Source organism: Candoia aspera, chromosome 7 (assembly GCF_035149785.1).
Source record: "Candoia aspera isolate rCanAsp1 chromosome 7, rCanAsp1.hap2, whole genome shotgun sequence".
Taxonomy (NCBI): Eukaryota; Metazoa; Chordata; class Lepidosauria; order Squamata; family Boidae; genus Candoia; species Candoia aspera.
This window is the reverse complement of record NC_086159.1, coordinates 81,187,584-81,199,615: the sequence shown is the minus strand read 5'-3', so window position 1 is coordinate 81,199,615 and position 12,032 is coordinate 81,187,584. Positions and strand designations below refer to the sequence as shown.

At 47.5% G+C, this 12,032-nt stretch overlaps 1 protein-coding gene across 2 annotated transcripts in view; it reads right to left on the bottom strand.

Moving 5' to 3' along the window:
- Window positions 1–11,596, bottom strand: part of FBLN1 (fibulin 1) — a 73,348-nt gene extending 61,752 nt beyond the window's left edge. For both annotated transcript variants that reach the window (XM_063308334.1, XM_063308335.1), the window contains exon 1: window positions 11,016–11,596. In XM_063308334.1, the coding sequence (XP_063164404.1) occupies window positions 11,016–11,091 (76 nt within the window). In that variant the 5' untranslated portion in view covers window positions 11,092–11,596. The remainder of the gene's footprint in view (window positions 1–11,015) is intronic.
- Between the last annotated feature and the right edge of the window lie 436 nt (window positions 11,597–12,032).

Sequence of the window (12,032 nt, the reverse complement as noted above, 5' to 3'; positions counted from 1 at the left end):
GTTCGTCAGGCAGAATGACAGGTTCGTGGGGTCTCAGTCAAACTTCATGGGGAAGTCCTTGGCGAATTCCCCAACTTGCGAGACCCCCACCTGTGGGTGGTTAGGGATGACCCCCACCGGGCTGGGACTACGAAGCCCTGTGAAAGAGTCCCGTGCTTGGCCCCTTCCTCTCGTGGTTGTCGATGGGGTGGGTAGGGTGCCCCGATCCCCTCTTGCCCCCTGTGCAACAGCAGTCTTTGTGAGCTCGCTCACCACCGATGCCATGGACTGGAGCATGTGTTCCAGGGCTCGTACCTTGGCTTCCAGGGCGCTGACCCTGTCTGGTATGACAGGGTCGTCCATCCTCGGTGCTGCCTGTTGCTACCCGATCGGCAGTCCTGCAACTCCTTGCTCGGGTGTTTGGGGGTAGTGGAGTCTCCAGGTGGTGTAGGATGTCCCTGTCCAGGGTCCTGCTCCGCCGTCCCACGTGAAGAGTTGTTGGTCCCCGACTTCGTCTTCCATCGGGGCTCTCCAGTCCGGGCTGGAGCTCCAGGTCTGGAACTGGGGTGCGGTGTGGGCAGGGAGGGAGCCCGTGTCCCATCTCAGGTGCGCCGACTCTAGCAGCTGTCGGGTGGTCTCCCCATCTTGCGTTGCGTCCTTCGCGCCTCCGGTGTGAAGCGCCAACTCCATGGCCATCCCCGGTTCCGTCATCGCCGGTGTTTTCTCCCGCAGAAAAAATTTTTACCGGTGGAGACTGGCGAGGTTCGTTTTTGAGACTCTCAGCTTTATGTCAGGCTCTGCCTGCGATCCAGTAAAGACACAGATGCTAGCGTAGGCTTAGGTTCTGGCTTTATTGAGGAACAGAGTGCATGCCTTTAAAAAGCTGAGAGTGAGGGGAGCACACCGGAATGGGATTTAAATAGCCCGCGCCAGTCAGTGCTCCACCCCCCTTATTCCAGGTGCGTCCCACGAGTCCCACCGGTTTCGTCCCTGTCAGGTGAGAGGTCGTTAAGCCCCCCTGTGCCCCGGGCGTCGCCTCGATCGCCTTCCTGAACGGTAATGATTCATTGCCGGGCGATCAGGCTCTTAATCCTTTGACAGCTCGGGCGCGCCTCTCTTTTTGTTTAGTCAATTGCTTGTTGGCAACTTTGTATCACTGTCTTCTGTGCCGCCGGTCTCGGTTGTTACTTAGTTTCCTGCACCTGTTGCTTTCTTTTGTGTTTCGTAGTTGCCTTTGCCTTAATCCGCCAGGGACCCATTTCCCTGTATTGTCATGCGAGCCGTTGCGATGTCACAAGCATCGCAATGGTGATCATGACAGAGTCTTCCTTACGGAATGGAAGAGTGACTTCACCTCCCATGTATGAAACGCTAATGGGGTGAGGTGAAGGGCAAAGTTGAGGGTATGTCTTTGGTGCTCTCCCACTGACTGGTTGTAGGGAACCTGGCTGGGTCATGGAGTGCCGGACAGCTTCTGCATACAGACAACCACCCCACCTGAAGCAGAATCTCACAAGCAACAAAAAACAACAAGACAATAATGTTGATGTGGGATCCAGGCCCTGCAACAGCCCCCGGTTGTCTCCTTTGCCCCCACATCTACACCAGCAGCACCATCACAGGCTCCAAAAAATTCACAAACAAGATTAGAGGCGCCTTCGCACATTCTTCCTCCAACATCATTTATGCCATCATCGTAGATCATCATAGATCATGCAATGCCCCTCTGAATTCCACACAGCATAAATGGGACAAACTTTGTGCAAAAGAATCGGATGCAAGTTCGCCATCCGGACTCAAAACAAGGGCAAAGCAATTACGAGAGCATTTCAACCTTCCAGGACCTCAAAATGACCATTTTGGAACAAGCAAGACTTGAGTGGCACCACTGACAAAGAGATTGCCAAACATCAAAAGGTTTCAGACCACCTCAGAAGGTCCCAACAAACATCATGGTTTTTTATCACACTGCAATTGTTAATTGATTAGATCAGCATTTCTCAATCTTGCCCACTTTAAGAAAGGTGGACTTCAACTCCCAGAATTCCCCAGCCAGTATGCGCTGGCTAGGGAATTCCAGGAGTTGAAGTCTACCCATCTTAAAGTTGCCAAGGTTGAGAAACACTGGATTAGATAGGGATAATCTGCAAAACCAACCCTCCCTTTCCCCCTCCCACATGTCAATTTAAGTCCTACCCCCATTTAGCCACTCCATGCATCTCAAGAAGAAAGTCGCAAAAGCTTCTGCCTTTGAATAAAGCGTGTTAGTCCAAAGGGGTCCTACAAGACTCTTTTTGATTTTGAGGAAGCTGTTCAAAAAAGGCTGCTTATGCCTTGTGGGGAGGGGAGGTTGGGCCCTGAATCGGCTTGTACTTCTGCACCAATGGCTTTTCGCTTTTCGGTTCCTGGAAGTGACTTGTGGGAAAGGAGGGCTTCTGTCCCGGCTAAGCAAAGACCACGCCGAGATGAGGAGACAGTCTCTAGTGTTTTATTTAACTGCTATTGTAGACAGAAAATTCTACCAAACTGAAGAAGCGTGGGAAAACCCAGACAGATAAACCCCCAACTCAAGGCAGGTCTGTTCTGGGTTTCTTTGAATGACAGTTCAAAGCCTCTAAACTACGCATGCGTTTTCCCCCCTGGATAGGGGTCCCCTCCTGCTCACCATCCATACTCATGACAGCTTCAATCTCACAGGCTTGATTGCCATCTTAACTCTTTAACCTCTGCCCATAAATCTCCTCTTTGTGGGTGCTTTATGGGGTGAGCAGACAAGGCAGCGCTAAGCAGGTGTTCATCTCCCCAGGAATTAACCTTTCAGGTAGAAAAATGAGAGTGATGTCTCCCACTATATGTTGGAAACTTCATGCCTTCCACCAAATTGGTTCTTTCATGCTGCAAAACAGAGGAAGGTATCACCAGGTGTCCTACTTTCCCTTTCTGTGCTGCTGCTGCTGCTGCTATGTACATAAAAGGGGTAAAGCTGGAATAACCCAAGCCATTCCCTTTGGGAATTTCCATGCGAGTTACTAATTATTTCCACTGGAAAATTCTATAATATATCGATAATGTCGATTGTTATTATTAAGTCCTCTGCCTTTTATCTCTTGCCTGCTGTTCATCCCTTTCCCTGTTTTTGCCTGCTATTTTTATCCTGTTTTTGTCAGTTAATCTCTTGATGTTTGCTAATGTTTAATAGACAGGCATCCAGCGATAGCTTTGCTGGCTGAACTGAGTGACGGGTGTTTCCTCTCATCTGATCTAGACACAGGGACTGACCAGGAGTGCGCCGGGTACAAACTAAACTGGAAGTTACCCACTGGAATTGTCTAACACTATTTACCTGAACAGGTCAGATTTACAGACATGCCTGGTCACTTCCGGCTTCGGCTGTCGTATTTGGAGAACATGTGACAACCACCAGCCCATGAAACAATGCTCCAAATAATTTGCAAGAGGTGGGTTTATATGCAAAAGGCAGGAGAGGAATTAGAAGCTATTAGCGGTTTTAAAAAGTATGGCAACTTAACAAGAAACACAAAACCCCGTTGTGTTTGGAGGGATTTCAGTTGGCAGAAATTCACCATTGGTGTAAGGGATCCAAGCAGTAACTCACGGGGGATAAGACAGCCATCAAGTCAAAGCTGCCTTCCCTCCTTCTCAGTTACAAAATTATGTCTGTTTCAACACAAATCTTATGTTGACTCTTTTCTGGACAGCCCTTGTCATGAATCCGATGCCAAAATGGATCAGATGACGAAGGGCTGTAGTCTAGACTATGATAAAAATCTAGACGTGGGAAAGAGCAGCAGCTGTGTTTTGCAACAACCTGCTGCAGGCCAATGACTTCACCATACTGTATCATATATTCCTGAACCCATCCAAGAAGGCTCTATAAAGAATTAAAAATAGATTTTAAAATATGGCTCCAGGTGAGGCGCACAGATTACCTTTAGCATCCAAACCTTTTGGCCAGCTATTCTAAATTATTATCGCCATCCACCATTAGTTGGAGAAGGAGATTCCTGGCAAAATTGTCTATCTAATGTCACTGTGAACTTTAAGGCAGATATAACCCAGGGGGGGGGGGGGGGGAAACAGAAAATAAAAAAAAGAGAGAAAAAACCAGCTCGTAAAAATATTTATTCTCTTCAAAGTATTCCCAATATTTGTCCAGGTCTTCATACACCCTCTTAGAGTCCTTGTCTGCCTTTTTTTGAGAGAAGAAAAGCATCCATGCCCTACCACACCTCTCTTATTTTAATGAGAGGTTCCTTCTCTTAACCTCTAGGTAGATTTTCTCTTACATACAGATCTCTGTAATGGTCCAGCTTTACCAATCCAATGGCTGCGGGTTTCTTCCATTCCATGCGCAGGCTGGGTTGATAGGACCTGTTTGCTTTCATTCGAGACTGCAGGCCACGGAAGCATGGATTAAAGTCAGAGGAAGGCAAGTTCCCATGGGAGCCCAGAAGAAGCTCCTCAAGCGTCAGAGCAGTTCCACAGCTCAACACTGAGCCAGAGAGGTGGTGGGCACTGAACATACAGTGTTGCTGAGCTTTCACTTGGCAGGATGTGTTAGCATTACGATACACTTCCTTGCTGTCCTTTTTGCTAAGAACTTCCAGTCTGACCACAGAGAAGGTACCATTCTTTATTCCCATCTGGACTCAGAAGTTTATTCCTTGTCCCCAAGAAGCCCTTTGCTTAATTCTGTGGTTCCAGCCCTTCACTAAGGATTGCATACCCTAGGAAATAACAGCTTCACAGTTTGGGAGCGCTCCTTGACCCCCAGCTATTACAGAATTTGCAGGGGACAGCTATGGGGAGAAGCACAGGAGCATGGTTACAGCCAGCGCGCCAACTGCCACCCCTCCTTAACTCCTTGCACTTAGTGACCATTGTCTACACCTTGGGCAGAGGCCATCTTGACCACTGCAACATGCTTTCCTCACAGCTTGGAACTGTAACTGGTGAAAGAGGCAGTGCCTGGACTGTAGACTGGTGCAACGTGGAGGCATCAAGGCATGCCTGTCCTGAAAGATCTGCCCTGGCTGCAAATTGCCCTCCAGCACAGTTTAAGGAGCCCCAGTTGACCTCTCCATTCTTCAACCACTGAGGACCTCATTATCTCCAGCACTGCCTCTCCTATGAGGACCCTGCCCAGTTACTAACACCAGCAAGAAAAGCTTTTCTGAAGATGGCCCCCTGTCAGTTCCACCATGGAGACCAAACCAAGAAATCCATTCCACAAGAAGGTTCAAACTATGTTCATTAACATTTGATATAGTAACAGAATCTCGCAAATCTGTGCTTTCCTTCCACCCCGCTACCCCATGCTCATGTGAATTAACCTGAGTCGCTTGCACATACCTCCTTCTTGTTTGGGACTTAAGCCATGTTTTTTCCCTTGTCACTTTGGTAACAGATCTGGTCTATCTCTGTCAAGGTCATCCTCCTTACTGTCTACACTGACTACCAACTACCTAGGAAAAGGACATCTCCAGGCTACGGATTGAGCTCCATAAAAAGATGTGTTTGGCTCTCACTCCACCACAATTTCAGAAGAGGTTAAAATCTATCTTTCAGCCCATTCTTCATTGTTAATGACTGAGGTTAATTCCCTTTTGGATTTTAATTAATTTGCAGTGAATGTTCAATAGATTATACAATGCAACTAGAAATACAGACCTGAAAATTAGTTGTATTTGACAGGAAAATGGAAAGAACAATTGCAAATTACACATAACTGGTAAGAAACTACAGCAAGTACAGTAGAAGAATTTGTGGATCTTTTGAAAATATTTCCTAAAGATAGGAAAATGGATGGAAAATTGTTAAGCAGTGAAAGTATTGGTAGGAAAGTAGTAGGTGGTATGTGGTCTGTTGCAAGGAATGTTTATCAGAAGTTACATGGAATTGAAAACTGTGTATGTCAGGAGAAACATAAAAGGATATTGAATGCAGTGGGAATGGGTTACTTAAGAAGTGGGTGTGTGGATAAGCAAGAAGAAATTGATTCAAGAATGAATGAGTGCCAAAGAGTTGTGGGATAAATACAAAAGTCCAGGATAAAAAATGGAATTTGTGGGTGGTTTGGTCATAGAGAGTGAATGAATAAGGCTCAAACTGCAAAACAAATACATGAAGGAAGAGGAAAAGAAAGACAAGAAAGTCAATCTTGGATGGGATCAGTAAGATCTTGAAAAAGAAGTGAGAAGTTTAGAGAACAGCAGCAATGTGTGAAGGGGTGTGTGGGCGCAGCGCAAGGAAGAGTGGTTTCCAAGGGCTGGAGAAGATTAGGAACGGTATTGGTGTCAACTAGTTTTAATTATCTTTCCTTTCTCCTACCTTTGATTTCTCTGTCTATTTCTTACTTTTTTTATGCTTTGCATAACTGTAAGAGAAAAGCTGTGTGAGTATGTGTAGACGCAGGGGTACATACTTGTTGTCTATATAAAGCACTAATACGGATCAAAGGGCCTTTCACCGATAACAAAGATGAAAAATAAATGTTAGCATTTTCAGATTTAGCTTTTCACACAATAGAACCACATTTTGTGTAAAAATTGGGGGAGGGGTGCTTTGCAGAGATTATTCTCCTTCCTAATCTGTTTTGAAAACAGTCTGTCAAAACATTAAAGATTTCTGAAAGTTTTCTCGTTTGTTTAGTCTATGTTCTTTTCTTCACTTAGCTTAGGAAAAACAAAAGGCTACAGACTTCTTAACTTGAGAAGCTCCAAGCCAAATGCAAGACACCTAACGTAACATTTACCACTATAACTGATGTTGCCATTAAACACACAGACACACACACAATTGCACAAGGTTCTGGATTGTTTTGCTGTTAACCCGTAAACTTACTCGCTGATCTCAGTGCACACGTCTCCAGATGGTTACTTAATACTACTACTAATTTGGCTGTGCTGCATACCCAGATGCAACGAAAGCCAGCCAAAGAATGAATTACACGAACACCAGTCCAAGCTTACGGAATTTGAGACTTTTTTTGGAATTAAACCCAGAGGTACACCTCACAGCTACCAAAAAAGGCTTCCTTTTAAATGTCTTGAGTGAGAATGACCCCCTTCGTCCGTACCTTTCCACTGAAAACAAAGAACAGCTGGAACAGGAACATGTGCAGGACACGCCCCCCCCAAAGGAGCATTGCAATGCCGCAGCATGTTTGCACTGACTTTGATGGGCCAATTCACTCACACTCAATGCAGAGCTACGGAAGAGTCATTCAGTGCAATTGCCCCCGGAAGGCAACGGAAAAGACCAGGAGAGAACAGGAATCATGCAGAGCTGCAGTAAACAGACTCCTGTCTAAACATAAACACACACAAGACACACAAACACACACACTCTCGACTCACAGGAGTCTGGTGGGAGATCTGACCCCTGAGCCCTCCGTTCAGGAGCTATTGCGCTACCCCCATTTCCTATTCACCAGAGTTTTCTGTAATTCAGATTTGTTCATCAGAATATAAACAATAAAATTATAAGGCAGTCTAGCAAATGCCCAGGTGCATGTGCTTGTGGGTAGATGTGTGTGTGTGAGAGAGAGAGAGAGAGAGAGCGCGCTATGCACTTTTTTTTTAATCTGTTCAATTGTGTCTGATTCTTGGAGACTGCCTGGACAAGTCCCTGCAGTTTTCTTGGCAAGGTTTTTTGGAGGTGGTTTGCCATTGCCTCTTTCCTAGGGCTGAGAGAGAGTGACTGGCCCAGGGTCACCCAGCTGGCTTCGTGCCTAAGGCGGGACTAGAACTCCCGCTTCTAGAAACACTGGTTTAGGATTCTGTTGCCAGCCTCTTCCATTTGCAATCATCTCATTCTTAGGTATAATTTACTTTCTGTGTAGTACTAAGAATTCAACAATGTTGTGGGAAGGAAATGCAACCCAGAAATTATAGCCAATTGCGGTATTTTGGTGAGCCAGTAGAACAAGGGCATTTCTTTGTCTTCCATTCTTTAAGCTCATTGCAATTCATACCCATGTAACCACACCATGGCTCCCACTTTCAAACCTGGTGCCTTCACCACCACACCAAACTGGCTCTCATTTACACATACACACACACAAATATAGAGTAAAATGAACTATCATTTCCCTTCTCTAGACACCGTATTTACTTGCAACATATATTCTGTACTGATGATTTCAATTATAATCTTATAATTCCTACAGCATGTACTGGACTTCAGTTCTGGGAGTTGAGGTCCACACATCTTAAAGTTGCCAAAGCGAAGAAACACTGCTTTAGAGTTTCACAGAGGGAATGAGCCTGAGGAGGACCATAGAAATAACAGACCAGTCCGCTTGATGACAAACTGGGCACGAACAGATGAGCAAACAGGGTTTGCAAGCACTTGGATAGACCTCCTACCACTAATAGAAGCTAGCCCTGGTTTATTATAAACTTCTAAATCATGCCAGACCAACTTCATCTCCTCCTTTGATAGAGTTGCTGAGTAACTCAGGGGAATGCCACAGAACCTGGACCCCAGAAAAAGGTTTCATTCAACCAGACCCTCATGATGGTCTCCTCCATGAAAGGGTGAAATGTTGGCTGTTAGGCGGATGTGTGAATGAGGGGTGAATGATGGCACCTAGAGAATTTCATGGAGGGCCAGAGGAGTCACGATTGAACTGGACGAGGGAGGGGACATTTATGAAGTCTGCAGGTGACACAATGCAGGGAGAGCCACAGGCTGCCTAGGCCTCAAGAGGAACAGCTGCCCTTCCATCTTGATGTAACTCACCCCTTTACCTCTCTATGAACACCTGGCCTAGATGTAAATTAAGGGTGAACCTTTGTCTAACATTGCCCTTTCTCTGATAAGAGGCTGTTGCCCTTTGGCATGAGCAAGAAAGAAAAACCACCTACAATCATGGCAGGTTTTCAGAAACATGCCACAATGGGGTTACATGGGTATGAATTGCAATGAGCTTAAAGAATGGAAGACAAGGAAATGTTATTGTTCTACCGGCTCACCAAAATACCACAACTGGCTATAATTTCTTGGTTGCATTTCCTTCCCACAACATTGTCAAATTCTTAGTACTACACAGAAAGTAAATTATACCTAAGATTGAGATGATTGCAAATGGAAGAGGCTGGCAACAGAATTCTAAAGCAGTGTTTCTCAACTTCAGCAACTTTAAGATGTCTGGACTTCAACTCCCAGAATTCTGGGAGTTGAAGTCCAGACATCTTAAAGTTGCTAAAGTTGAGAAACACTGTTCTGAACTAAGGAGGTGCCGAGAGACACCAAGTCCTACATGTATTCTTGATATAATCCATCCCAATATCAGTTACTTAGAAAAAGGTTGCAACGATTTCAATGAAATTCACACACGGTTTCTAAAGTATTAATAACTACCCAGACTCTTGGCCCCAGTTTGAATAAAGGTTGAGGTCACTACATTATGAAGGAAAGCACCCCATGCCTCTCTCAAACCATCATGGCTTAGTATTTTCCCATCTATGCTAAGATCTCCAACTAGCATTGCCACTTCACTGCCTTGTCCCAACCTAAAAAGTTTAGGAAGAAAGTTTAAAGTTCAGCAGCAGCATCTTCAAGGTAAACATCACACAGCACTTCCCATGCTTAAGGCATTCTTGTCATAAATACATTTATTTATTTATTTACTTACTTATATTTCGAATTTCTGTCACCGCCCATCTCCCCCAGAGGGGGACTCTGGGCAGTTTACAACAAAATGAACAAATTAAAGCCATAAAACATAAATGATACATGTGTAGCATACAGCATTAATAGAGTGCAATGTCCAATTTCTGGATTTTCCAGGATCACTCGCATCTCTACAACTCCCGGCTCAACCCAGCACCCTCCAGATGTTTTTGACTAAATCATCATCCAGGATGTTGGCTGGGAATCATCCCCTGATAGCTGGTATAACCTGTTCCCACTTGAAGGTTTTCTGCACATTATCAAGCATCACGCAGACCAAAGAGGCACCACAGGTAAGAAGAAAGCACCAATTATTTTACTGGCCCAGCATTCCCCAGCGGGGTGTCCTCCAGGTGCTCTGGACTCCAGCTCAGGTGTCACAGCCAAAACTGGATTCTGGCTGAGGATGATGGAGGCTTCATTCCAAGGCACCTGGAGGACACCAGCTTGGAAGGCTGAACTCAAACCAGAATGAATGTTAGAAAATGCTGGGAAAGAGAAACTTGCTAGGGACAGAAGCTAGCATGTTACAGAAAGGACTGTTAGTCCTCTTGTTTCAATGGGCGGTGCTGATCCTGATCTCTGGGTTGTTTCTCCAAAGTGAGAGTGGGATTCAGTCCTAGACTTCCATACCTGTCATCTCCAGTGGGGCTACTGATTTTGAGCTCCCCCCCCCAATTCGGCTGCCCCAGTTTGACCTCCTGAGGTCCCCTGCGACCTACCCATCTCACCGACTTCAACTGAAGCACCGCGACCCATATTTGGGGGGAGAAAGAGCCCATTTCACAACAAAGGAAGGGATCCGCCTGTCTCCCCGCAAGGCGAAGGGGGCCTTCCCCAGCCCGCCGCCCTCCCACCCCCACGCCCCTTCTGGCTGCAGAATGAGGATTTCCAAAACAGCCCACGAAGTTGGAGGGATCTCAGTTAAGGCAGCTCCGACGGCACTTAAAAACTGCCCCCGCCTGAAACGCTTTGGAACGTGTGAACCCTCTCACGCCTCCCCGCTCGAGAGGCGAAGCCGGGGTGGGAGGGAAAGGCGCCCCCTCCCTTCCCCACCGGCTCCCGACTCGGGCTACGCGGCTCGGCCTGCAGGAACCCGCTCGTCCACGCGGGGGCGGCAGCGGGCACGCCCGCCTCGCTTCGCTGCCCTCCGGCGGCGGCTCGGCGTCCTGCGAGCCGGAGGGGCGGCGCGGCTGGCGGGGCTGGCGGGAGCCGCCCGGAGCCGCCGTGCTCCCGCCCCGTCCCGAGAGAGGCGCGCGCCCCGGCGGCGCTCTCCCCGGGCGGCTGGCAGCCTTCGCGCCGCCGCCTCGCCTGCCCGCCGGCGGCGTCGCCCTTACCTTGTCCCCGGCCGGAGGGCAGCAGGACCAGGAGCGCGAGGAGCGGCGGCCACGGCAGCCGGCGCGGAGGGTCCATGCCTGGGTGCGGGGCGAAGGGAGGCCGCGGAGAGCGGAAAACGGCCCCGCGGGAAGCTGCTCTGCTCCGCTCCGCTCCCTCGCGTTGCCGCCGGCGCCCCCTCCCGAAGCTTAGGCTTTAATTCCTGGTGGCAAAGGGCTCCGCGCCGCCCGAGATCGGTTGAGGAGAAGGGAGCTGGACCCGCCGGGAAAAGTAATTTTCGAAAGAGTTCATCCAACGCCCCCTTCCTTCCTCCCTTCTTTCCTTCCTCCGTTTCAATTATCCCGCTTGCATAAGGCTCAGCACCGTCTGGAGGCAGGCCCTTTTGAGAGGCAGATGTTAGATCCAGGGGTGGTCCTTCACCCCCCCCCCCTTTAACCAAAAAAACCACCCACTCCCCTGCTTTCAACTTAGAAACCTTTGGAAACAAGGCAGGGGTTGGTGCAGCTCTGCTCTTTCCAACAGAAAGGGGATTCTCTAAATGCCTCCTGCCTACCAAAAAGAAAAATGCCTAAATTCCTCCAAATTCCATTCTGCACAATAGAGAGAGAGAGAGAAAATCACCCAGACCAAAAGAAGGAAAGATTTTTTTTTAAGGGGAGAGTACCCGTGTTGCAATTGAGGTGGTTAATTGCTTAATCTTTGGAAACAAGCAACATTTGAAGCAGAAACTAAGAACAAAGCAAAAGCAGGTCTCTTTTTGTCCTAATGCAGTGTTTCTCAACCTTGGCCCCTTGATGGCTTCAACTCCCAGAATTCCCCAGCCAGCATGGCTGGCTGGGGAATTCTGGGAGTTGAAGTCCACTCATCTTCAAAGGGCCAAGGTTGAGAAACACTGTTCTAATGAAAGCAAACTGACATCTGGTTTTATCTTACTCAAGCAAGATACAGCTCAATCATGATTCAAGCAGAGGATCCTGGGTGGAGCCCCCCTCCATCTTCCTCCTGTTGAGCTCCTTCAG